Source organism: Aulostomus chinensis, chromosome 6 (genome assembly GCF_037954235.1).
Source record: "Aulostomus chinensis isolate RoL2024-O1b breed Wild chromosome 6, RoL_Achi_v1.0, whole genome shotgun sequence".
NCBI lineage: Eukaryota > Metazoa > Chordata > Actinopteri > Syngnathiformes > Aulostomidae > Aulostomus > Aulostomus chinensis.
This window is the reverse complement of record NC_141325.1, coordinates 27,604,590-27,632,269: the sequence shown is the minus strand read 5'-3', so window position 1 is coordinate 27,632,269 and position 27,680 is coordinate 27,604,590. Positions and strand designations below refer to the sequence as shown.

At 43.7% G+C, this 27,680-nt stretch overlaps 2 protein-coding genes across 3 annotated transcripts in view; one reads left to right on the top strand and one right to left on the bottom strand.

Annotated features, from left to right (window-relative positions):
• Positions 1–5,526: 5,526 nt before the first annotated feature.
• asb6 (ankyrin repeat and SOCS box containing 6) lies at positions 5,527–13,605 on the bottom strand. 2 transcript variants are annotated; one of them, XM_086207319.1, is made up of 7 exons: positions 13,472–13,500; positions 12,941–13,158; positions 12,523–12,698; positions 10,632–10,738; positions 10,427–10,538; positions 9,942–10,028; positions 5,527–8,022 (listed from the first exon to the last, which is right to left on the bottom strand). In XM_086207319.1, the coding sequence occupies exons 2-7, from the start codon at positions 13,048–13,050 to the stop codon at positions 7,301–7,303; spliced, it is 1,314 nt and encodes a 437-aa protein (XP_086063445.1). In that variant the 5' UTR covers positions 13,051–13,158; positions 13,472–13,500; the 3' UTR covers positions 5,527–7,300. The 2 variants fall into 2 exon arrangements, with proteins under 2 accessions (XP_086063445.1, XP_086063444.1); XM_086207318.1 differs by having other exon boundaries at positions 5,531–8,022; positions 12,941–13,092; positions 13,472–13,605.
• Positions 13,606–14,041: 436 nt separating this feature from the next.
• LOC147260632 (transmembrane protein 132C) overlaps positions 14,042–27,680 on the top strand; it is a 153,902-nt gene continuing 140,263 nt past the window's right edge. The window contains exons 1-4 of the mRNA XM_086207316.1: positions 14,042–14,204; positions 14,416–14,477; positions 21,633–21,826; positions 22,209–23,154. Of these exons, the coding sequence (XP_086063442.1) occupies positions 23,067–23,154 (88 nt within the window). The 5' untranslated portion in view covers positions 14,042–14,204; positions 14,416–14,477; positions 21,633–21,826; positions 22,209–23,066. The remainder of the gene's footprint in view (positions 14,205–14,415; positions 14,478–21,632; positions 21,827–22,208; positions 23,155–27,680) is intronic.

The following is a 27,680-nucleotide window of genomic DNA, read 5'->3' as shown; positions in this document are numbered from 1 at the left end:
AATAATAGCAACGTAACACAAGAAACAGAACTAAATTGCAACATATCAGAAGACGCAAATGTCTGGCGAGGATCTAATCTGTCCGCCTGTGTTCATCTGTGTGTTACGAAAGCAGTGGAATAAAAGTTCAAGAAAAAATGAAATTATTCAAAATGTATATTTAAAATCACAGAAAAATCGCACATGAAAATAATGAATGGCTTTTATTATGTTCAAACCATAATAATATATTGGCTTGGTACCAATCAGTGATCCACTGAGGCAGTACACACACACTCACAGACGTACACACATGCCTGTGTGTGTGCACATGCGCCCGTACAGAACTGTGTGGAAATCAAATGTTCCTCTCTCTCTCTCTCTCTCTCTCTCTCTCTCTCTCTCTCTCTCTCTCTCTCTCTCTCACACACACACACACACACACACAGAGAACTGTGTGGAAATCAAATGTTCCTCTCACTCTCACGCGCGCGTGTGTACACACACACACACACACACACACACACACACACACACACACACACACACACACACACACACACACACACACACATCCCCTTCCTCCATCATGAATAAACCATACTGTGTCTATGAGTCATATACCACCCCCACATCCCTCTAACCCACTCCCCCTATTCGCTGCTGCTGCTGCTGCTGCTGCTGCTGCTGCTGGAGTAAGAACGCTAATTAACGTGATGGCTAGCTCCAGCTCCTGTCAGCAGCTTGTGGGGGCCTCTCAACCAGCCAGGCTCCTCTGGTCTCTGGTTTTAGCAGCTCTCTCCCTAGCCACCATCTCTGGAGAACCGGGGCCCCTCATTCATATTCAGCCCCAGTCACAGGCACCTGGAAGCAGCCAGCAGCACCAACACCTCCCCACTTCCCCCATAGTGTCTATCACCGGCCCCCAGTTGAGCCCACCTCCTGTCAATGTTGGATCCCCCACTACACCCACCCATTTACACCCCCCCCTCACACACACACACACACACACACACACACACACACACACACACACACACACACACACACACACACACACACACACACAATTATTCCATTTTTTCTAGCTAGAACCCTGGAATTGAAACCCATACAGAGATAGTGGCTAGAAACTTCTTCATCTCTGAGATGACACAACCCAACTGATGGGTTGAATCACCCAACGGTGGAGAGAGAGATGAGAGAGAGAGAGAGAGAGGGAGAGAGAGAGAGAGGGAGAGGGAGAGAGAGCGTGAGAGAGGAGCTGCTTGCCTTGGTGGACTAGCTCGGTAACCATGACAACACAGCCGGGAGAGCAAGAAACAGGAACATACAGAATCTGTTTCTGCTGAGACTTGCACATGTGGCACAGTGCTGCTTTTCCTCTGAGAAGAAATGAAGGGTGTGTGTGTGTGTGTGTGTGTGTGTGTGTGTGTGTGTGTGTGTGTGTGTGTGTGTGTGTGTGTGTGTGTGTAGGTTTTTATGAAACATACATGCCTGCTGCTTCTCCAAACTCATTCGCTTGCTTCTGAGTCACAACACAAAAGATACTATGGTGTTACTGACACACACAAACTAGCGCTCACTGGCAGGTCTTTGTCTTCTCATCCCATAGCTGAGGCAGAGGCTGCTGCGCAGGATGAGAGGAGAGACATAAAATACAAAATATAAAGGCAAGCAGAGACTACATTTCCCCTCTGCAGCCGTTGTTTTTGCCGTTTTTCTCTCCCTGCGCCTCAACACTGCTCCCCTTCTGCCTGTCTTTTCTCTCTCCTTTTGCTCCCTCTTTCTACAGGCTCAGTCTAACCTCCCCCTCCCCTTTCCTCAAGGGAATAAAGGTCGTAACGCAAATGATTACTCAAACCCGAGTTGCCATAGAAACGCAGTCATGTGACTAGAGCAGGCATGCATAGACCACAACAAAGAGGTGGATCAGGAACCAGTGCTGGAAAGAGCTGTAGCTCGCCTTACTGGTGCCTGAGTGCATTTCACTTGAATTCAGGCTTTAAAAATAGGCGAGCAGCATGAAACGCTGGGGAGAAAAGGCACAGAAAATGACACTCAAAAGAGCTAGAGGCTAGGACGGGAGACTATAAAGAAGCTAGGCTGTAACACTGCAGTGTGCCATTTATTCTACCATTCACTAGCATACCAAGGGTGTGTCCTATTCATCATGTCCTTCTTGGAGGCAGAGCTCAGGCGCCAGTTGTCTGGAATTTCTGTGAAATGGCGTCAGTTGTAGAAATGTAGAGGGTGGCGGATTTGGGTGCTTCTAAAATAGGAGTTGGAGTATGGAAGTGCAACTTCTTAGTATGTTACACTTTCAAATCATTCCAACTCAAAGAATTAAACAGATTAAGAGGGAATTCACGTAACGGAGCTGTTTCCTCTCTTAAGAGGTATGATAAAAGACAAAACAAGGATCTGGAAAAGCAGATTAAGGCTTTGAAATTGAAGCACGAGAAACAATCTGTATCATGTAAAAACCAGAAGTTTAAAGGCAACCTCTCCTTTTTGAGATAAATTTAAACCTTGACATGTTTCCCTCCAAACGAATAAAAAAAACTGATCTTGAGCTCGACTATAGATGAGGCTGTTAGACACAACACTGAGTGTGTGTATGTGTGTGTCAGTCTGAAGCAGGAACCAACACCTGGAGTAGAATAGGAAGGTGGCCTGCCCCGACAGGATTCAGCCATCCAGCATCCAATCCACCCCCACTGAGATTAGTCCTTTGCCCTGGGTGAACCCGCTGACCTGCGACCATCTCTCAAAGCTCAGACACCAACGAACACCCCCCCCCCCCCCCCACACACACACACAGAGCCCCCACATTCAAAACTCAACAATAATCTCACAGGAGATAAATACACAGTCTGTAATCCAACAACACAACTGCAGAATAAATACTTTATTCCTTTGTAGCATTAGCAGCCGCTGGTTTTGGTGCACTCCATCAGCACTAGCAGAGCAATAGGACGGAGTGCATTTTTTTCTGATGAAGTCACCACATCTGCGGTTATGAACACTTGGTACTGTGTGTTTCTACGCTCTCATTCGCTTCCCTCTCTCCCACACATGGCTGAATCCTGCCTTCACACCAGCAAACACACAAACTCTTCCTGAATATACAAACAAATAAATACATAATCTAAAAGGGGTGTTTGTGTGTGTGTGTGTGTGTGTGTGTGTGAGCAGTATAACCCCCTTCCCCACCCATCACTGACTGCTGACCATATCTGTCCAAGTCCACCTCAACCAACTCCCATGAGGCTTCAGGCAGCAGCTGAGTGTTCAGTGATGTCTGCAATTATCCCGTGTCTAGACAATGTCTCGTGAAAGACGAGGAGATGCACATTCTGCTCCGGCTGCGCTTGAGAGAAGAAAAGGCCCGGGACAGACACAATGTCTTTCAGTTGGTGACGTGGTGGTAAGTGAAAATGGTCGGACCGGACGAGGAAGTGAGCCGATGGCAGACATAAACAAGCAAACTGAAAAATGGCTCATTGGAAATTCGACTTGATTCAAAGTTAAGGTTGTTATGCAGGAAAACAGATGTATGGTACCAGTTTTATGTTATGTGCTATTTGAAAGAGGTTCATTTTGGTCTTGAAACAGTTGAGTACCTCTTTTTTTTGTCTATTTATATTAATCAATCAGATTTTTATGTGTATCCCATCAGTAAAATGTTCTATGTTGCTTGTTTTACAAAATGTCTCCTCTACAATGGGTTCTTAAAATGTCCTTGTGCTGCATGCTATTCTGAATAAAGGCACACTGAATCCAAAAACACTAAGTTGCTTTTTAAATACTCACAGTAAGGTGTCATTTTTTCCCCCTTCCCTGGATACTTACTAGTGAAAGCAGAAAACACTATTCAGATATTTTTAGCATAAAGCTAATAGAGACCGACTGCTAACAACACCAACACTGTCCAAAACATCCATCCAACAAAGTACAGCACTTCTGGTTCAAGCGCAAAAAGGTAACAGGCGTTTTGGACGGTATTTATTTGTTATTAGTAGTCAGTTGCCATTAGCTTCAAACTAAAAATATATGACTGGTGTCTTCTAAATCCTGGAGTCACTGCAAAATAACACTAACACACAAGGAAAAAACCTCTTTGTGAGTTCAAGACACTTATTTGTGGGTCCTTGAAAAGCTAATTACACTTTTTAGACAAAGTAATACTTTGAACAGATTCTTCATGCAAGAACTTTTTTCTTTCACATGCTAACAAGCGGGAGTCTTGAGCTCACTGAGGCACTTTTTCCTCCTGCACCACTTCTACGTGACTTCAGAATGCAGAGGGGGCCAGCCACGTAAATTTAGCTTGAAGCTAATGGAAACTGACGGCGAAGGACGAGCAAACTGCTAAAAAACATCTGTTTACAAACTCTCAAGCACATCGTCTGGTGTAATCCGTGTCTTCCTTATCAGCTGGATGATCACTCACAATCCATAACACTAAGATTCGAGCTAAAAACAAACAAACTGTAATTCCTGTGGTTCAAGCACTCAAAAGTGTTCAACTGGATGAGTTGTAGCGCTCAGTGCCACCGTGAATGAGCGCCAAAGCGAAAGCTTCATAGCTTGCTTGTTTGTTCTTTGCAAAAAAAAAAATAAATTTAAAAAAATAAAGAACCCTACAACACTTTGTTTGGAAGTGTGAGGACGTGCTTAGTGTGACCAGCTGCCACAGTCAGAAGAACCAACCCATCTGTGCTCATGGCAGTCGTGGTGAAGTGTTACAGTTTGTGAGTTTTACTTCAAATCAAAGTGTTTGTGGAGTACTGGGTATCAGGCTGGATATAGAAGACGAGGATTATACTGCACGACGTGGTTGAGACCTTATAAAAGGATGTTTTTGGGCAAATTTGCTATTGTTGTTGTAGCTGTTAGCTGTAGATGTTAGCCATCAGTCAGCACAAGTCAAATATACATGGATGAATCTCTGCAATGGGGGGGGTGGGGTGGGGTGTTGGGGGTTGTTAGCTCAAGACACCTATTTGTGAGTATTTGATAGGCAAAATACCATTTTCTGTGTGATATCATTCACAGCGCCATATTTAGTCTGAAGTGTTTAAGATGTCGAAAACAGAGGAGATGGTCCTCAGGGACCCGTTAAGGGTTGGAAGAATGAAGAATCTCAAATACGTGTTCTTCTATCAATGTGGGAAAGAGCTCATATCAGAGAATTGACCATTTCAAAGATGGGGGACAGCGTTTCAGACATTTCAGCCCTCAATATAGTCTTACAGACAGATAGCAAAACCAACATATATATTTAGTTCTTGTCACTCAGTTGCCAAATCTTGCAAAGACTTTGTGACAGAACACAGATAGATGACAGGCTTTGTTTCTTGTCTGTAAGACAAAACAGAGGGATAAAATGTCCTACTATTTAAGCACAAATTTGTTCCTGAGAACATTTCATGAATGAGGCCTGACATGATCACATTGTGGACCGTAAGGCATGTAAAGTTGTTGTTTGCTGCTCCTCAAAATAAGACTTAGATGTGAATGTTAAATATGAAACTTTTAAGTAGATGTTGCCATGGCCTTATTTAATAATGGACCCTCCATACAATGCAGACGTGAAGAAAATAACAGAACCTCAAAACGAGCGAAAACATGCAGAGGCTTGAAGCAGGCGGGAGCTGGAAGCAAAGGTTGAAAGATACGGGGTTGCAGTGAAAGAAAAGGCTATGAGAGAACGAGCAGGTGTGGTGGAAAGACCCATGGGCTTCGGGGAGAGAATAGATCAATAACTAATTTCAGTACCAAGCTTCACACGCAGTGTTTTCCAATAAATGCTGGATGGAGAGTACTAACCCCCCCCACCACCACCACACACACACACACACACACACACACACACCATCTCTGTTCTATCACCTTCTACAAGCAGGATTGAGTCCATGGAAAGAAGAAGACTGTTTTTTGAAAGAGTTGTGATTGTTGGTAGGGTGGATTATGTCTCTACAGCCTGTGTATTGTATAAGAGTAATCCAATGTTGCCATTTCCATGTGTCCTCCTTCAGCCAGTCCACATATGCCATCGCTGTATCTTTAAAGGCTTTTTTTTCCACTATTCTGCCTCCTGCAACCCCCTCCCTCTCTTCCTCCCTCTCTCCCTCATTCGACCAGGGCCAGCGTTGAGGTTTTGTCAAGAGTATGCGGGGAGATTCAGACAGACAGGAGAGTGAAGCGTGTGTCATGCAGGGCTGCTGCTGCTGCTGCTGAGGCTCTTCTCCTCAGAGGCTGTGACCTAGATAACCAAGAGGAGCTGGAGCGCCTGCAAGCCTTGGAGCCACTCCAGCTTCAGCAATGTCAGGAAGGGGTTAGTTGTGTAACACAATGTCCTATTTAGTTTGCTAGTCACACACATGGACGCAAACACATATATGTGCCACAATCACAGTCCGATTCCTGTAAGTGCTGTTTATTGCCAAAGACGGGAGCTACCGAACGTGTTTTTGTAATTGGGAGGGAGCGAACGAGAGGAAAGGAAGGGTCCCTAAATTCATCTGAATTTAAACATTAGCATTAAGAATGCTTGGTCAAACTTTCCACGCCAGCAGCCTCTGCAGCTACATTATGTCACTGTAAAACCATGTTAGAACGTCTAGAGTCACACTCTTTCTGCAGTGGTGTAGTCTACACTTCCAACCATTGTAGTCTTGGTGGCTTATTTTAGCATCAACTACTCTGATGTCTGATTTATGAACATAATTAAGAGGTAAATACATCACACCCTAACAGGTAGCCAGTGTCATAACATATTCAGCACAGCACTGCCACAAACTGGTCAACTAAAAAAAAAAAAAATGTTGACAAGTAATATGCACATAGTTTCCGTGCGACCAGGACTCAGTGGGATGCGGTTGTTGTATTGGTACGCCTTTGTGTATTAAGCAAGAATAACACAAATATAATACATCACCATCATGTTGAGGGAATAAAATATAAATGGGTTCTACAGCGCTGGAACAACTTTAATAGGCTGCAGTGTGAATAACTAAATCTCTGACCCTTACATGTGCGCTGCCTCTAATATGCTAACACAACACTGCCATCTGGAGGCTTTTATTTTGTATCGCAACTTCCTCTACAAGAATGGGTCCCTCAACTGTACAGAGGTTTCGTGTGAAGACAAAGGCAACTCAAATACTCGGCACAGATTGCAAACAACAAGAGTCAACAAAAGCCTGTGTTTGTTTGTTTCTGTTACACTGAAGGATGTTTTACAAGTGTTTTCAGCTTGTTCAGTCTGTCGTTTCACCCACACACAATAGCCAGTGACAGAGCAGTGGGATGGTCAGCCCTCACTGCGCTGGGGCTTGAAGTGGTCCCAGCCAGGCTTTGTTGTGTAAGTGCGCTCAGGAAGTAGGAAGTCTTTCAGTTTGTTTGGTAAAGGCAAAGCTTGGACTCTGTCTTCCAGTGGCCAGGGCCGCAGGTGGCTCCTGATGAACGCCCTGCAAAGGTCTCTGAGAGGAGGAGGGCTTGCATCACACTCTACTTCTCGGTTGTACAGGTCTAGCAGAGCTTGAGCGTATGGGTGAGGGTCCTGCCCAGACGCTGGGAGATTCAGCTTTGGAGGCATGTTCAGTGTGGGGGTGTTGACCCTCGCAAAGTCAAGCAACACCTCAGCCTGCTCCAGGAGTTCAGAGGCCTGACTCTGATCGGTGCACTGCTGCAGGGTGGTCTCCAGCCGCTGGAAGATGAGGCTGTCAACTGTCCAACAAGAGTCACCATGATAGGTGCAAAACAAAGTGGCTCCGCTCTGAATTATGAGCACAGCCAGAGGGAAGAGCAGGTCAAAGTGCTGCAGGCTTGCCTGGGTGAGGGCTGGCTCGCCTTCATCATTCAAGCAGCAGCTGGGGTCCACGCCGTGGGTCAGCAGTAAACGCGTAATTTTCAAGCAGAATTTGCCCATTTCAGCAGCATCCTCCGCGTTGACATCCAGAGCCTCCTTCACCAGAAACACCAGTAACGACAGAGCTGTTTCTCCATCCACAGTCGCAGCATCTACATCAGCACCTGTGCAGGAGATGCAGGATGCATCAGTTCATTGTTCCTGCAGGGGAACTCTTACAACGGTGTCATGCAGTCAATGCATCTCCCATGAACACAGCACTCGGCAGTGCAGAAGCCTACATTCTGCTGAGAAACTCAGTGGTGGGCACATTGTTGCCAGTGTCATCAGTACTAGAGGATCTGAATAATTCCAGTTTACACAGCGACAGCAACAATGGCATTCAGCATCAAAAGTTGGTGTTTTCAGGCTCCAAAGACCAAAACATACTGTTGCATGCAAACACCATTGTGGTGGAAACAGACACTAGATTTTACTGCAGAAAGGTGAGAAGAGTTGAGCTGCGACCACGAGGTGGAGGAGCAGCACAGAATGAAAGCACTTGGTTTTATGACTGTTAGACAAACTAAGTACTGGGGTACTTCTGTGATTTATTACTGTTCTCTCAAAAAGCCACGAGACTTCATATGACTCCAGCTGTAAAAGCTCTGAAACCCACTTTCTCCACAATGCAATACCAGAGTATTTTTTGCAATAAAGGCATTTTGTTAAATTCTTTCATTTCATTATTTATGAACTACAGTTCATTCCATTTTTTTTAGAACCTACAGTATATTCCATCCATCAGCAGCCGGACGGATATTTTCTTTCTTTTATCCTCTGACTGCTCAACTTCTATTAACCATTTTTGAAATAGAATTCTCATTTACTTTTTTTTCCACCACTGACAATCTAAAAAAATTCGAACTCTTTACAACAGGTGACAATAAGGAAGACTCTCAGAGGACATTTTTCGGGGATGGGACTGAAGTCTTACCAGGGACTCGTACATTTGCTCTATTCTCTCTACATCTTCAAACTACTGCTAGTAACTTCCTGATTCGGTCTTCTGCCATGGATAAAAAGCTACATTGTCCACTGATTTCTTCGCGCTTGTGTTGTGTTTGTCATCGTCTTTATTCCTGCTTTGTAGCATACTCGCTTCATGTTTTTTTTGACTTCTAAAATATGAACTTGAGTCACGTGAAAATGCAGACTTCTGGTCCTCTGCAGCAAGTTACCACATGATGTGATGTGCCATCGAGAGTAAGCCGTGAGTTTTATTTGAACAACAAGTGGATTCTATGTCATATGTGTGCAACTCTTAAAGAGTGAACCGGATTCTGTCAGAGAAAGACTGAGAACACGGTTTTAGCATCTCTGGGATGCTTCTGAGATGTGCTTCTGTGTGTCTGGAATCATAATTGAGTGGTCACAAACAGTTTTGGTGTTCACATCACAGCTTGAACGCCATCTAACTGTAACCAGGGGGATTAAGCCGACACAGGCATCGCTTTTTTGAAACTGCAGGAAGAATACATATAAGAGAGATGTTCATTAGAATGAAGGGATCACTGACGCGGTACTATGCAGAGGTGTACACACGTGTCTTGAAACATCATTCAGTCAAACCTAAAGGAAAGCTACATTTTTTCCAGCATACTGAGGGCAAATACTAGCCTGAGGCTGAATGGAAGGAGGAGCTTCACAGCACATCTGAGAATACTGAGGTTTCCACCGGTACTTAATTGAAGTGCGTCAACAGATTCAGCAGTCCAAAAGGTCCATATAAGGAAACGAGGCATGAAACCTGCCAGTTTGAACTGCTGCAACTAGATGAGACAGTGTATCGTTTATCACTGGCGACTCCACGAGCTGAGCAGCAGGTGCTCCAGTCCAGCTGAGATGGGTCGGTCTACACCGCTGCCACTCTCCCTGCAGCTGTTTTGTCTCCCTGTGAATCTTTGCTCTTAACTGGCCTTTCGACCAACAGCTCCTGACATGTCACTTAAAGATAACACAGAAGTGGGACGGTACGCATATCCACACGGCAGGTCTGAATAAGACAGGTTAGCAGGGATGACAAGTGCTTTACACTCGATACCTCTCTCGAGCAGAAGCTGGATGTTGTCCGCGTTGTGCACAATGAGTCCATCGCAGCACCCCATGGCATGGATCAGAGCCGTCTTTCCTGGAGGCCAGACCAAAATGTTCACTTTTCAACATCAATTCAATCAGGGGTCCTCGAAGTCTGAGATGAGGGGCTCTCTCCTCAGACATACTGTAACCTAACATCACTGTTTGACGAAAGTTCAGAGTAAACATGAAAGCTATGTGTTCTGAGTCATTTCTGTGTTTCTGACTGTTGGAAAGTTGGATAAACGGTAATATTTCTCCCTCACTACTGCTCATCATTAACCGATCACATGCATTCAGGCTTTTATACATGTAACAGAATTCTTCCCCCTCTTCCACTCACTGACTCTCCCCTGAATCTGTCTGGAGGCTCTGTGGGGAGGCCAGCCTCCCACATTGAAAACCCATTAAATAAATCCATCAGTCAAATTGGGCAGTGCAATGTAAATTCACCATATTTATGATCCCACGCGTTCACATCGGCGCCAAGGTCGAGCAGGGTGAGCAGGCTTGGTAGCCGCTCAGACTCCTCGGTGGCCAGATCCAGGGGGCTGCTGTCGTGGATCTACCGCGTTATGAAGACACAAGCTTAAGACAACAGGTTGAGCAGAACCGAGTGTATACATCTCTCTTCTTTCTGTTTCATCATGTGTCTCACCCTCTCCCTCTTTTCGACGTCTGCTCCATGTTCCACCAGCAGCCTCACCATGTTTGGTCTGTTCCTCATTACTGCTATATGTAGCGGATTGTAGTAGGACACCGGGTCTGGAGATTCAAATAAACACACACGTCACAGCAAAGTTATGAAGCTTAGGAACAACGGTATGCAGTTCACGTTAGGCCTTTGTGTCACTCAAGAGCTTTAATTCTTCTGACTGTTTAGCGTCCAACCTTAGAATTACGAAAAATGTGAAAAAATATCCAAAAGTAATAGAACCTACATAAAATGAACTGCAAAACTGTAGATTGCGTTCTTATGTGAACAAACATAAACATAAACCCATCAGGCAGAAAAATTACTGAATTATAATGGCTGACCTCATTGATGTGCTGTGGGCATATGATGTCCAAAGTGAGGCAAATGCAGAAAACACCGCCTGGACTACAACTTAACTGTTATCTTAACTCATTATAGGGTCTGAGATAGAAAAACATATACAGGAAAACGCTGTTGCTTAACATATAAATCAGGCAAACAAATACAAAATGATCACCACTGTGCCAGAAGAGTTTTTCCTCCAAGTGGCTGTTAGTTTTTTGTTTGCTTCGTGTTTTGGTATTTGCACAATATTTCCCAGAAATTTCAAAATTAGACTAAAGTAGCTTATATTTCCTTAAGTTGCAGCGTGTTCAGGATTCTTAAGCAGGCACCAAACAACTAGTTCACATTTTACTTTTACATAGAGAAGAACTATTTCTGACTATGATGGAACAGCGCAGAACTCTTCCGCTATTGGTACAAACATTCATAATATGAGTGTGAAAGCTAAAGATGGCAAATACTTGAGGGGGGGGGGGGGGCGTTTCTGCATGCTACGTGAATTTGTCAGTGTTAACTTTCTGGAAAGAAGCATTCAAGGGATATGAAAGATGAATCAATCAACCTCTGCAAGGTTCCCCCTAATTATGTCCCAGGGGGGAAGATTTTCTTTTACTGCCACCGGAGGTCACGAGCCCCGGCAGGTTTTATCACAGCAGGAAGACATGCTGTACTTTCCACTGCAGCTCACTGAGGGAAACTTCTTCTTTCAGGTGGAAATGGATGACAACGAGCTCACGATACATATGCAGCTCCCTGTATTCAGTTCCACAAAGGCAGCTCCTCTCGTATTCTCCGATGCAATTTATCATTTTATGCCTTTATTTTTATGAATTCAAACACATTTTCCCTCAAATCCGACTTGGCCGTCCCTGCTATAAATGTTATAGAAGTGTGAGGCATGCTATTAGTCAGTGAGAGAAACTCTACCAGAGTGTTATTACAAATCATTGTAAAAACTATGATGTATGAGGGACATATTTCTACATTGATTTGTATAAATTTCTGTTATATTAATGGTATATTGTTTTGTTGTCGTACAGCAACAGTTGTTTTTTTTTTCAAAATATGCTCTATTATATGGCCATTCCCTTTTCAAAAATACATTTCTATACTGACCTGGGGACAGTGGAACATGGAGAATTTTTTGAATTTCTGATTGTAAAACATTAAATAATTTCCAGTTAAAACCAGAGAAAGCCTCTTTTTTTTTTCGCTGAGGTTTTGCCATTTTTGCCTGACCAGTTTCTGTCCGGAACTTCCTACTATGTTTTTACGGCCGGTAACTTGTTGACCTCAACACCTGCTGATACAGAGAAAAATTGAACAAAATATCAAAGATACATTTGAAATTGTTGTGCATGCATTTTTAGTAAAAGCATCACACTCAACTAACTACTAAAAACATGTTTATCTCTTTCAGATGTGTAAACAGAGCGGTTCGAGAGCGTTTTACTGTGAGACTGCGGGAGGAAAGTAAGAGTATAAGAATCATGACTTTTATCCTCACCCTCAAAGTTCAGATCTGCTCCGTAGCGTAGAAGGATTTCAGCTGCGTCTACCAGTCCTCGCTCCGCCACCTTGAACAGGGCATAGCTGATGCCCTCCTCAAACACGTCTGACTGGGACTCTCGCTCCAGGAGCTCCACCAGAGAGCTGCACACACCACTATCATCTGCGGGACGTCTGGCTCAGAACACAAGCGCAACAAATGTTAATGTTCTTGAACTGTAAGAAACGTCAACATTGTTAAACTTATTGTGTATGTGTGTATCAACCTTTATCAATAAACTCTTCCACATAGAATTTATTAGAACAATATGACTGAGATTTATTCCAATTGTTTAATTTTAATGACTAAGAAAAACTCAAACTTTTTTTTCCCAGAAAAATGAACACAGCCGATTTATTTATGGCTTCAGGTGCACCTGTCATCCCGACCAGTGGCTGCTTCCTCCGGCCCGATAACCTCCATGACAGCATCCACCAGCGGCTGATACTCGTATATGATCCTTCGGAACCCATGGAGGAAAGGCATAGCTGCTCCAGTCTTCACAGCGCCGGTACGTTAACAACCCAACTACACCGACCGTTAGAAAACACAGATAAGAGGTGAGGGCGTCTCAGCTAGATTTTACGGCTTTATCTATAAACGGACAGAATACGTTAGCTGGAAAACGCCTCAAGCAAATTGGCAACAATCCATCAAACCATAAGATTTTTTTTTTTTTTTTTTTACAGGTAAATGAATGTCCTTAACATCGTTTAATGTCTGCTGTCATGATTCAACTTCGGCTTTGCTTGTAACGCAACATTACATCAGGCTAGCTAACTTACACCGGTACATTATTTTGAGCACCAAACTTTTCAAATGAGCCGTTTGTTTGCTAAATTAGTGTAATAATTCAATCGGGTCTTTTAAGTGAATTTACTTGTACGTGACAAAGTTAGTTACTCACTCAGACACCCCGGTGGACGGCACGGCAGCGCCGGTTTCGTTCTAAACAGGAAGTGTCCGCCCCTTCTAACGCAATTTCGTTCCCCTGAACAACAACAACGACAACGAAGGTTCCTCCTCACCCTTGGTCCTTCTACAACAGAGAAACACATGTCGCTGTCTTCTACATCGAGGAAATAGTGAAAACGATTGTTATTCCAAAAATGTTCGAATTTAGACACAATAATAAAAATTGTACTGAATATTTGTTAATTTGCGGATAAGAAATAATGTTTATCTTACAATGATGAATGATGGTTACCAGAAAGACTCAAACTGTGGGACATACGAAGAGTAAAAGTCCAAAAAAAATTGGACTCCATATTATCTGCTACATGATACAACTGTGATAATTCACTGCTTGGCTTTTAAAAAAAGTTGGTCAATTACAATTTCATTTATTAAATCAAATGTGTTTCATTTAAATTGATAATGGTATGAAAATAAAGATCATATGTTATGGGATAGTGATCTGTCAGAGGGAAGGCTCCTGATTAAATAAATTCAAACTCTTCCTTTAGGTGGCAGCAGTGCAGCACATGCCAGCACCATCTCTGAGCCTGCAGTCTCATGCACAGCGCACGGATGGATGATCATGCACCTGTTTAATTAAATGTAACACTGGAGGAATGTGTTTGTCATGTCGAGACTTCGTCTCCTCAAGTGGAATACAAAAATTCTGCAGTTTAATCAAGGTTTGATTTGAATTCAATTTTATTTCACTCTCAAATAATCATTTACACATCTAAATCACCTGATCAATAAAGCATTGTTCCCTGAATGAGTGTCAGCTTCCACACAATTCCCCTCCCAAGAGGCTGAATTCCTCTTTGTGTTTCCCACTGCACTCTGCTTCAATTTTTTTTGAGTGATTACATGAATATTATTCTTCACTTCTCCTTTTAGACATCAGACAGTGATTAATTCATAGGCTTCTGTGCACACGCCTGTCAGGATTCCTCAGCGAGGTAAACATTTCTCTCTCCCCCCTGGACTTAATTTATATCTTTTCCACTGTGCGGTCACACAAAAACACCGTTTTTTTTGTTGTTGTTGTTGTCTGACAACAGTAGCAGCTGCAGCAGCAGGTGATAAGACAAATCTAGGGTTTGGCCATGAAAAAAACAAAACATTTTATTTCAGCAGCAGGGCCCCCTCCAAGGCCGAAAGCTCTCCATTAATTCAGGTTCTTGAGGAAGATTATGAAAGTCATCATGGCACAGCAAGTCTTAATGTTGCATTACAGCTGCCTGTGGTCATGAAAACATCATGCCTGAATCTGTTTTTGCAAAAATACTCTCAAGTGTTACGCTGTTCTCCCTGAAGCGAAATACACCTGAACCTCAGAGCTGGTCTACTGCTTTTTACCTTCCCTCCTTTGGCAAACTTAAAATTCAGTATCACGAACAAAGGAACCCACAAAAGACACACATTTCACATTGATGTAGTAATGTAAGCTATTTCAGTACTGCTGAAACAACTCACTTTGATTAGAGGTATCAAAAAGTGGTGTTCTTTAAAAAAAAAAATACCCGCCTTTTTCCTTCTCTTGTGATCTAATTTTCAGCCGGATTGGAGGATGGGGGCAAAATGGGAGGAAGACAACTGCTGTTCCACTCCTTTACCCCTTACGTATAGACTCTTTATTAAATTTAGGCCCCATCTATCAATACAAAGACTGGCATCGAAATTACTTTGTTTGCCACAAATAGTTGGCAATAGACTGAGCATCTTTTGAAACAAGGCCATCATTTATTTGATTCACATTTCCTCCAGAGGCAAAAGAAAGCAGGACACAATTAGACTTTTATTTGTTCCCTGGTTGATAGATGTGACCCCCTCGAACCTTATAACGACATTACCATCAGTAAATAAGAATCTTTTAACCATTTAGATATATTTTTCCTACTTGGATTCTCTCTGTTCCTTATCGAAGAGTGCTGTCAGGGGAGCTGGAGGCATGGGAGTCTCCCAAAACTGAGGAGATTTACACAGCTGCAAAGAATTCTAGGCTATGCAAAGATGTATAATTTGTCCCTGGAGGATGATGCATAAAGTAGAAGTTAATTACCATGGATTCAAAGTACTTTTAAGATGCGATAATGCAGAACACACACAGAACTCCTCGGCTTGTGAAAAAGCTGCAGACTAAGGTGAAAGGTGGTAGAATACCATTGGTGAAGGTGAAGGTGGAGGCAGCGAAATGATAATAGAAGAGCAGAGCATTGTGGTTCCGTTTCCTTCACTTCCATAGCGAGAGCCTGCATTATCAGACCAGCAGGTCTGGGCCTAATATCCTTTTGTGCTGGCAGCGTATTGCCGAGTGAAGATTGTGGATGGAAATAATCAGCCCTTTTAAAGGTCAGAGGAAGTTAAGCACACCTAAAGTAGAGCATGCTACATTCCAGCTGATAAGAAATAACTGTCTGTGTAAGGAAGAATGAGGAGAGTTCACCTTGTCCTGTGATTTCTCAACTGTCGCTCACAATTACTGCAGAGGGATAAAGAAAATAATCGGGCAATTTTATGCAATTTGATATACTGTATTTTTAAGACTTTTTAAACTTCACTCAGTAAGTTTTGTAGTTCCATCCATCCATCGTCATCTTCCGCTTATTCCTACACATTAAGGGTCGCGGGGGGGCTGGAGCCTATCCCAGCGTCAACAGGCGAGAGGCGGGGTTCACCCTGGACAGGTCGCAAGTCCATCGCAGGGCCAACATACAGAACAACCATTCACACTCACATTCATACCTACGGTCAATTCAGAGTATCAATCAGCCTAGTCCCCAATTGCATGTTTTTGGATGGTGGGAGGAAGCCGGAGTAGAACCCACGATGGCACGGGGAGAACATGCAAACTCCACACAGAAAGATCCCGTGCCCGAGCCGGGACTCGAACCCCGAACCTTCTTGCTGTGAGGCCACAGTGCTGACCACTGCACCACCGTGCAGCCCCGTTTTGTAGTTCAATAATCTTATTTTAAATGAGTGAAAACACAGTTTAATTACAGTTTTTCACATCAACTATTTGAGCTGTTTGACTGATGAGATGAGACTTAGTCACTCTGAAAGGGGCAGCAGAGCTGAAAGCAGCACGCATTCACATAAAGATACAACATCCACAAAGGAAATCAGTCTAGACAACATGGCGTCCAATGGTGAATCAAGGCGCATATATAAAACACAATGCAGGAGGCAGTATAGATGAGACTGAGCTGATGTCAGCTGTCAGCAGTGTCTGCGCCATTGTCAGCTCATGGGCAGCTGAATACCTCACGTGAGGCGAACTCACCAAAACCCCGAATCAACTGGTATTTTTTTTTTGCCTTTTTAGACGGCTTTGCTTTAAAATTGAATGGGATCTTCCTTAGCCGATGCTACAGCATTCGGCCTCATAGTTTTTGCGATGTGTGCGGAGCTACACGGTGGAGAAACCCGACATTGGAATTTTGCATAAAGGAAGCAGTCTTTTGCATGCTTGGGGTTGCATGATCACTTTGTGTCCACCAGGTGGCGCTAGAGAATATGTATTTGGTATTATGCTGCTTTATGTCCCATGAATGCGTTTCTTTTTAAATTTGTGATGGATCCAGTCGACCGAATAAGTAGGAAACATATTGGACCCCCCCCCCAAGTAGGTTTGGTGAAAATCTGCCTCATTTTTTTTTGTCCAGACAAAGGCCAGTGTCAACACTGCCTCCTCACTGGAGGTAATAAAAGCTTGGAGCTGAGCAGAGCTGTGCTATCCAAACTCCTCAGCCTCCTTGAGAGAGCCATTATCATCTCTTGCTAACATTACTAACTTAAGCTGATGGTAGCCAATTATCCTGAAAAAAAAACTCTGACGATATTTCTCCAATGCAATTAAATGTCTCGCCTGTATCTAATTTCATTTCATTTTCATTTCCTGCCAGATTAGTGTGCAACACAGAGCAGCATGTTGCATCCTGCTGGTTCTGAAAGAAATCAGTACCAAAGGGAAAAGAGCTGTGTGAATTTTTAAAGTGTGCTCTGTGGCAGCCAACTCCTAAACTTGAAGTGTTTGAAAATTGGAAATCTTATCAGTCTCATCAAATAACCTGAGTTGGGTGACTTAGTTTCAACACAGCTTGTATGATTTCTGGCCCCCGTTTGTCAGCATGTTCAAGCAAAGCAATGAAGCACTCAAACAGAGGAGAAACATCCATCCATCCAATTTGTATACCGCTTATTAGTTAAGGGGCTGGAGCCAGTGTCTTGCTCAAGGGTACTTTGACATGGTCACCGAGGGAAGTGAGGATGGAACCAGCGACCCTTTGGTTTGGAGGAGATGTTTGTGTTACTCAACAGTCACTTGTAGGCAAACAGAGCATTAAATCAGGTTTTTACAAAATGTATTTATTCTAGCATTTCAACATAATAAACAAGCAAATAAAAACCATCCGTGCAGTGATAATGGCAGCTTTAGCAATTAGTGTAGCGATGCTTCATCCACTTGAGACAGCTGAAACAAAGGTGTAATGAGGTGAAGTTTTCTGTTGAAATCAAACTAACACAGCCCATTATTGGTATTTATCTGAAGCTGAGTGTCTGGCCACCTGTATGGACAGGATTTATTCATCTTTTAGCTCCACTTTTGGCCATTTCTGTGGGTATTGTTTGGCCCGTGAGCATGCTAATTGCTACCCCAGTGTGTGTGTGTGTGTGTGTGTGTGTGTGTGTGCGTGTGCGTGTGCGTGTGTGTGTGTGTGTGTGCGCGTGTGTGTGCTGTTTTGAGTTGTGCAGTCAACTCTTCAGACTTTGCTTCTTGGGCAGAACAAATAATCAAATCAGTCATATTTTTCCAAGTCATATAATTCATCTTTGTTGAAAGAAACATTTTTTTGGCATCTCCTATTTGATGAGTTATTAAAGTTATTTGAAGACACTGACTGCTGCGATAAGGCAGCAAAATAAAGGACAAACCATTTTGACTGGCGACTTCCTGCACTGTAGGCTACAGGAAGGTCACTCTTCTCTTTCCCTCTGGGCATCACTTTTGAAAACAAAGTGATGGCCCCAGAGAGGCTGATAAGTAAATACAGATTTAATGGGCTGTGAATGGCTGCTGGTAATCTGCACAGGCCGGGGGTGGGCGAGGCACAGAGGGCGACGGGGCGTCCTGCAGCAGTTATTACTAATGCTATCATCAGATCAGATTGGCCAGGGGAGGAGAATAAAAGGTGGTGATGAATTTTGGGCCTCCTGTCTCCAAATGACACGAGGACAAGCTAGGTCATGGATGAAGGATACCACCAAAAAAGACACCAGGGATGGTTCATTATGTATGATATAGAGTATAGGATAGTGTACCCCAGGGAGTTACAGAAGGTCATGATGTGGGACAGAAACTTAAAAAAGGCAGTCTCTGGTATGTTGAATACCCAGCTAATGCTTGAGTGTGGCAACTATGTAGGATTCTTGACAACAGCAAATAAATGTGCTCTTACAGGGAGCTAAAGTGTGGGAAAACAAGGGCCAGATCCCTCAAAGTTTGCCGTATCTTTATGTATCTGGCATTTATGTCTTCGGGTCTATTTTCTAGACATGAAAGCTTACAGATCTTTTTAAACACATCAAAGACTTGAGACCTTTCTCCAGACATCAAAGTCTGAGGAGGCGTCCTCGCCGAGGTCTGCAGATCTAAACACCACATCTGTTAAGACACAATCAAATGAATTTTTTAACCTCTGCTTTTGAATACGTCCTCTCTCTGTTTTGCTGGACTCTCTCACTGTGTACGGGCGATGTGCCAATCATCTGTAGGTTGGAGATGGATTGTGTGTGTTTTCACAGCCGCCGACGTCTTCAATGTAATTTAACCTGGAAAATGAACTTTCCATATGCAGACCCGAGAGGAGTTCAGCTACATTTTAATGACTTGCAGCTCCAGACGATGTAACCTAAGCCTCTCGGGCGCCTTGCGCTGCTCTCTCTGACTTCCAGCAGATGAATGGACCTCAGTGCAGCGTGGGCTTCAAGGGATTCGTCTGATTGTCAGGCTCACGAACGGCTACTTTTGGACAGCTACCAGCCTTTGTGTGAATGATGTTCCAGCCTGCCGTTTTAGTTTGGAAAGTGACTGCTCTACATCAACACGCCTGCCCCCCCAACCCACCGTAATGCTTTTTGCAGTGAATTTGTTTCCAGGATTGAATTGCAAACACATTGACGATGATGTAAACGAAAAAAACAGAATGTAAAATCAGCCAAAAGACATGTTAAAGAAAGGACAGATGCAGCTATGAGTTCAAGCTCATCCGTTACGTGCAGGTTTCTAGGTGTTTCTCTGAACTTTTAGTGGTGCTCACCAGGGCTGGAACTCGTGATTATTTTAATAATCAGTAAATCTGGCAAACATTTTTACGATGAACTGTTTAGTTTATAAAATGTAAGGAAATTTCTTTCTTTTAATTCCTTCTTTTGTTCATCCAACAGACCGAAACCCAAAGTCTCCATTCATTTTCTATAGAACTTATCCATTAAGAGTCGCGGGTGGAGCCTATCCCAGCTGAGACTGAGCGAGAGGCGGGCTTCACCCTGGACGGGTCACCAGTCCGTCGCAGGGCCATCAGGAGCAATTAGGGGCTCGGTATCTTGCTCAAGGACACTTGGACATGGTCACCGGGGGAAGTGAGGATTGTAACAGCAACCCTTCAGTTGCTAGATGGCCACTCTACCTCTGAGTCATGCCGCCCAAACCCAAAGACTCTTTTAGTTTTTATTAATGACAAAAAAAGAAGCCAGTCCTTTTATTTCAGAGTCAGAAAACAGTAAATATTTTATAGTTTTACTTGGAAAATGCCAGAAATACTTTTGAAAAGAGTTGGTTATTCATTTCCTTTTGATGGACTAATCCCGCTCCACTGCCTGCATCTCCAACAGATGTTAACTTTTGTTCGTCCACTTGTAGCTCTGCTGCCAGCGATCTGAGCCATATACGATGAACTGACTGAGAATGTGTAGCATGAATTTTAATATAAGACTTGAGGAAACTGCCATGGGCAGTTTTCTTGTTAGCAGGTCACACATTTATACCTCCACATATTGATTATGATTATGAACAGTACAACTTCACTTGTGAACAAATGCAACAAATGTGTTGGTACTCAAGACTGTCTGGATCTTTTTTTATTATTATTATTATTGAACATCCCAAATGAATTTGGTCTGAACAAATGTCCTCCTCTGAATCAAAATCCAAACCGGGCTGCTGCCAGATGCGCCCTGACCGCAGCCCTGGAGGACGAGAGGAGTAGAGACAGATCAGGGGTGAAGGCTGCTTCAGCTGAGGGTCACTCACCGGATGGCTTTGTATTGAGTGGCCATGGATCTTTACTGTTCCTTCGCTCTTGTTCCTCTGCAGTGGAGGGAAAAAAAAATCTATTTGGCTCTCAGTGGAATCAGTTAACATCGTACAGCGATACATCATCTTTCATTCCATTAAAGAAAATTCAGGGTTGATAAAGTCATCAGCACTTTCATTTTGCTGAATCTTCACACAATGTAAGAGCAAAAATACCATCAAGTTTGCAATGTCTGGGTGTCAGGTTTTCATCTGGAGGTTTTTGGTGCTGGTAATAACAATTAGTGTCCTGGAACAAAAGACCTTCCAACCCAGAGCACAGTCTGCAGGATCATGTTGGATGCATGTTGGAACGTACATTTATTCTTCAAGGCCCGAACCAAAGGAGCCCAGGAGTGACCACAGAGAGGAAATTTGTTTGTTGGAATAGATAGACACAACTGAGTTACTTCCAGGCCTCAAGATAAAACTTGTTCCCTCTGTTTAGGAACACTGATGTCTCAAGATATACTGTAACTTGTTCCCTCAATTAAGCTATTTTGAGGTGATGATGTCATCCCCTCATTTCAATTTGTATTTTTGAAGAAGTTATATGTTATGTCTATGAATGAATTAAACTTAGGGAACAAGTTATCATCTAAAAACAACCAAAATGAAGGAATGAGTTCCATGTTGATGCAAAAAAATAACCAAGTTGTTGGAGTAATTTATATCTCATGCCTCTAAATAATTATTTTTCTCTTGATGCTCACAAAAAAACCTACACCAAACAAACAAAGAATATTTCTCTTTATAGCCACTCCAGGGTTCTGTACTAAAAACTGGAGTAAAAGATGAGTGAAAGAATGAAGACGTCCCAGTAGGAAAGGTGGAAACAGACCAAAACAAGTCAGTGTTGAGACCTACAACCGCACGGGAACATTCTTCCCTGAAGATTTCCTGGCAGGATCATCATCCAGTTACATGCCTTCATCCAGTGATTTGTCTGAGGTCAGTCACCTTCATCACCCCCCTCTAATGGAGTCCACAATGTTAACTGTCTGTTATCCTTCACCTTCACACTCGAGCAGCTTCTCGCTCCTGCCACATGGGGTCGCTAGTGCCTTCTAAGTGGCGCGTTCATGCACACAGCTGGACATGTCCAATAACAACTTTTAAAGTCTTTTTTTTTCTTTTGAAGGGGGACTGGATTCGACAGGACACAACAGCGTCCAGAGAATATGTTACATGTTTTAAATGTGGTCGTTTCATCATTGTTTAGAATGTAAACGTTTGGTTTGATGCAAAAGGTTTGCTTGCTCAGTGTGTGTGTGTGTGTGTGTGTGTGTGTGTGTGTGTGTGTGTGTGTATGCGTGCGTGCGTATGCGTGTAGCTGGAGCGATGTGTGTGCCAGTGTCACTCATTGTCACCGCCACAGGCTTCCCTCTGTCTGCTGTTCTCGACGCGCATTGGACGGACTCGCTGTGCGTAACCTCCACTGCAACCGCAGCCTCTAGCCCCCCTACAGAGGCTAAACATAAAAAGATGAAGAAGTGAAATCGGACTTTCGCAGAATATTTGAACCACCTGGTGCCAAAGTGTGAATGGAAAGAGCAGCTGGGCTTCCGGCTCCGGGAACAGCGCGCTCTTTGGCTGCAGGAGTTGCGCTCATCAGGACTTGACAAAAGGTCGCCAAGGGGAAGATGTCTGCTGTGTAATGATACAAATTATCTACTTTTATATTTTCATCCTAAATAGACGACGAAGAGCTGGAGCTGCTCATTCTTCGTCCAAAAGTGTGGGACTTTACGCGCCACGCAGCAGCCAACTTCAGGAGCCCGGTGATGCGGAGGGTCTAGAGCAGACTCCCGGCTCGTCTAAGGGGAAGGGACTGAGCAGGTTTTGGTGTTGTTTGGATGGAACTGATTTGGGGACAGTGGCATCTTTACCATGAAACCAGGCGTCTAACCCATTTCTCCTCCAAAAATGCTGGAAAGAGTCACGCCAAGCGCGCAAGATCCTTCTCTTCAATTCTTGAATTTTCCAGACAAAAACAAACAAGTAGAACAGACAGTCGCGAAAAGGCGCGCTAAACATTTTTCACGCACTCTGTTATTTCTTTTTAGCATTTGTGTGGATTAAAACGTCAGTTTCACCAGATTTTCTTTTCTTAAACTAACGATGCAGCAAGTCTGATTTTTTGTTGTTGTTGTTGTTGTTGTTGTGAATTAAGCCATTTCGGCTTCCATACATGTTTGGAGGAATTCTTGTTTCCCGAACGGCGCAAACAAACATGTTGCATATCCTTTTGCTCCAGTCGGCGGTGGTGCTTTTGGGAGGTAAGCACCGTTTCTCTCTATTGGTGTCTTTTGCTTTACTTTTATCTCATGTTCTTGCAAGTAAAGGCAGAAGTGAAATAGCTTTCACAAGCTCATCCTGGGAAACATCATGTGATATTATCAGTCCTCCATTCATGAATACATTACATGAACAATTTGCCTGCCCAGTCTGGCAATAATTAGACTTCATATCTGCTCAGGCTGATATATGATGAGCACTCAGCCCATCACTCTGGCTTCCCACCTGTACAACATTCCCAGAGCTGCTCTGGACTCAAATAACATTTATCTCATGAATATTTCAATATGACAGTGATTCTCTTGTGCGGTGCAAAGCTGAGGGGGCTTTATTATCACTTGGCTTGTTAGGTTATTACTTCCACAGCTTATAATTATTTTATGGCAAAAAGTTATAGAGATCTGCTGCAGTGATGACACATCTTCATAGCTCAAATCACAACAGCAGCATCACTGCTGGTTATGAGGAAAAGAAACATGAATGCCAGAGTTTCTCGCTGGAACAATGAAAATGTAAATTTCTCTTTCTGTGTTCATGACGTTGCATCAATCATGTGGAGCCAGGAGGAGGAGGAGGAGGAGGAGAGCGGGCTGATAGGCAGCCAGACTGACGAGGGGCGGCTGGTGGTCCGGCTAATGAAGCCCTTAAGGGGTTAAATATTATCATCTTGTCTAATATTGCAAATATTTTTTACTAGGAAATATCTTTTTAGTTTCAGGGGTAACTTTTCTTGTAGAAAGTCAAGCTCTGCAGCAGATATCGACAGCAAAGATTACTGCTGCGTATTTCCCAAAGGCCGCTGAGCGATGCACCTTGATGAGGCTTTCTTCCTAGAGGAGGTGGAAGACCCTCATGTGAACGCTCCTCTGTGATGGCCGCTGACTCACCGGCAGCCAAGCGTTCAGTAATGTTGTTTGCCATATGCCAAGGCCTTCTCAGTAATCATACACAGTAGGGTCCTAATTGAGCGCTGTGTGTTGCAGAGCTGCAGGACACAGTTCCTCACTGCGTGAACGGAGACAAGAGTGATGATAACACACTCCAGGAAAACACAAGATCAGATACACGCTGGAAAAATACATAATGGAGTCATCATTTACGCCCTGAAATCTGTTGGATTGCATGAGCAAAAAAACACAGCCGACATATGAAATAGCGTGACTTTGCTGTGTTCTAAAGCCGTCTGTCACGTCCTCTATTAAGTGGAGCCTTTAGGTGTGCCAGTGAAACGCCTCGATGGGATTCCTGAGTGGAATATCCAATCTTACGCCACCTCATCTTATCCTTGAGCTTAGGAAGATCCAAAAGGGGATCAAGCCAGGTTAGCCTTCAGTCTACATCTTTAAGTACTAAGCACACAAACCCAGCTGTCGCTTGTCCCTGCCATGTGTCTGTCCTCATACATCTGTCAAGGGATATGGCTCGTCCTGGTGGATGATTTTCTTTTCTTTCCTTTTTTTTTTTTAAACATTTTATACCAACTCATATTATTAGTCTCTCTGTCTCTCTCTCTGTCTCTCTGGAGTTTTTTTTTAAAATGTAATTGTCCTTAGAAATGTCACACAGCTGTGGTGCCCCACCGATGTGGCACACATCCAGCTTCTCGTCTTTGCCCCTGGCAGTCCTTTAAACTCCTGTCCTTGAGCGAGCAGTGACCAAGAAATGAGAGGTGACAAACGGCAACCGAGGACAACATTTTATGTTAAGAGCAGAGAGCGAAGGATAGTTTGAGCCACTGAGAGACGCCTGGCTCAACCTTCAGCTGATATTGACAGACCGTTCATGTGTGTTGTGGTGCTTTGCTGCTTGTATTACACGGGGAATGTGTTCTATCAATATCTTATCGATTTAGGTGGTAGCTGGACATGTGTGTTGTCTTATTTCCTCAATAGTTCTGTGAAATTACCGGTTCTATGTTTCTACTGGGTTTTTCTCAGATAATCTCCTTGAGAATTGCTAATCCTAAATTCCGTTTCCGCCCATTGACAGCACATCAATTATACTTGTATCAGGAACGTATGCTTGTTAGGATTTCTGTCTTAACGGACGTGTAATTTCATTTTGCTGCTCCGTCAGTGTTAACTCCGTGTTTCTACGGATCAGAGAACGTGGAAAGAGCAGTTAAAATCCCTGCTTGGTGGTATTTTTATCAGGGCTATCTTACAGCTGTGCCTTGAGCATGCTGCGGTGCACCTTGGAGATTTGTGTCAGAGGACGTTGATAAAAAGAGGCAGATTTTTCACTCCTCCAAAATCCAATTTGGCAGACCTTGGGTGTTTTTCCTTAGTTTCTCCTCGTTGAAAAGAAACAGAAACACAGCACAATGTAAGGTGGGGTCTGATCCATGCTGTGCGATTACTGACTTCACAAACGCTCGGGGGGTTGTGTGTCAATCTGCAGGCCTTGCTTGCTTTAATGAATTTATGAGACACACTGAGTAGGTGGACTCATCTAAATCCCTTGTACTGCTCTTTCATGCTCATCATCCTTAAAGTGTGAGTAGGAGGAACACATTGTAGCTCTCCAATGGGGGGGGGGGGGGGGGGGGGGTCCAATGAGGGTTTTTGGCCCCATAAATTCAGACATCATCAGTGTAACGTTCCGTAGTATTTCCACAAAGCCCATCTGCCCTGTCTTAATTGGCTCCTTATCATGCGATAATATAATTGGCTCAACATCATGTGAAAGGACGGTGAATGAATGAATGAATGAATGAATGAAGAGCTCGAGAGGGAGGGCTTGTGTGGCCTGTGGAAGGGGTCATTGTAATACCAGATCAACATGCTGATGCAGTGTTTGTACACTCTCATCAGTGGGTAGTCGTGTCTGAGTGGAGGACCTCTTCTTCATAAATCAGTCGGGAGTTCACGGCCAGACTCGTGCGCTTCAGTCACGCTGTGCTGAGAGAGCAGGAGGAGGAGGAGGCGGACGAGGAGGAGGAGGACGCTCACACTGTAACTTCAAGAAATCTTTTCATCATCCGTCATCGTCTTCCCAGAGAATGATTTTTTAGCAGAATTAAGAAGTTCTTTAATTTCCAGTTTGGCAGAAATATATAAAAGGTCAGGTTTAAAGTATAAATACTTCTTTAATGCTGTTAACTGTTGGTTATGGGGGGGGGGGGGTGGCATCCAGATCAGAGCCTGATAACTTCCCACAATCCCATGAAATAAACGGAAGAGTTGTAAGTTTTGCAGTTGTAAATAATGCACTTTCCAATCAGGAAACATTACACACAACACATGTTGATGGAACTGAATGACTTGAGCAGATGAATCCGTTCAACGCGTCACGTATACTCCGCTCCCATTACTTATTTCAATCTAATATGAAGCTCCAAGTTTGGATCTCTGGAGCACGTTTCTGTCCTCCAGCTGCTCCTCCATGACTCTGAGCTGCCTGCATGGTGACCACACTCCCGGCTGACCTTGATGCTCGCAAGCCTGAATATCTGCTTTTCTTTATTTCATCGTTATCATTGGGCCTGCGGTGGTAGTTGCCAATGCTGTAGAGTAATCAGACATCCACATAGTGCAACCCCCCCCCCCCCACACACACACACACCCCCCACTCTGCCCCCTGTGTCCACCTCCATTGCTTCCAACTTGGAGATAAATACAGTTACAGTTTGCTGGGTTGTAAATATAATGTGCTAAGAGCTAAAAGCTAACCCCCAGCAAAAATGGTCAGCTGGGCTATCCATCCATCCATCCATCCATCCATCCATCCATCCATCCATCATCCATCATTCAGCAACGTGGCTTCACTTGTGTGCTTTTCACCATCACGCTGGCTCACTGGGGAAAGAGTGGGCAGTCAGGAGGGCCGGGCTCTGCAAACTTTTAGCTCAACTGGTTTCTGGTTATGAGAAAATGTATCAAAGCTGTTTTCATGATGATAGACCTTTTTTATGACGACGACCTTTTTCCTGGGAAAAATAACCACACATCAGGCCGACACCGACAGCTGTAACTGGTCCGCCTCCTAAAATAACATGTCCTCCTACACGCGCTCATTTCCACTCCTCCTTTTCCTCTAATCTGGAGAATTTTCCAGGTAGATGTTGCTGTTGTTCAACTTTAATTAGCCCAGACTCTAAAAACTATTTATTCGTGTCTAAGTGAAATACACGAGGATGCTCATCACTGCATCATAGAGGCCTCGCCGCCAGCTAGTGTTAGACACAAGCAGAAGTGTAAATGCTTCTCTGTGGTGCAGATCATGACAAGTGTAACTACTGAGCTATGCTGATGCTAACATCCAGTTATTTAGCAGGAAGTGTCTGCCATGTTTATCATTGTTAGCATTTGAACATTTATTTAACTGTGATGGTGCTAAGGAGAGGGGTCTGGAGCCAACATAGGTGTTTGGAACCAATTTGGTCCCAATCACTTGAGTATTTGTCATCAAAACCAGGACTGCTGTAGTAGCATTAGCCAGCGTGCTGTCAGGAGCAGGGTCAGGAATTTGAGCTGTTCTGAAATTCATTAAGGCAGAGTGGCGGTGC

Bases quoted from the DNA above. Each gene is read 5' to 3' on its own strand.
- asb6 (XM_086207318.1), bottom strand. From the start codon at position 13,050: ATGCCTTTCCTCCATGGGTTCCGAAGGATCATATACGAGTATCAGCCG. The intron at 10,739-12,522 runs GTGAGGATAAAA...TTGAATCTCCAG, and splicing joins AGCAGATCTGAACTTTGAGG to ACCCGGTGTCCTACTACAAT. The intron at 10,029-10,426 runs GTGAATTTACAT...TCTGGCCTCCAG, and splicing joins CGCGTGGGATCATAAATATG to GAAAGACGGCTCTGATCCAT.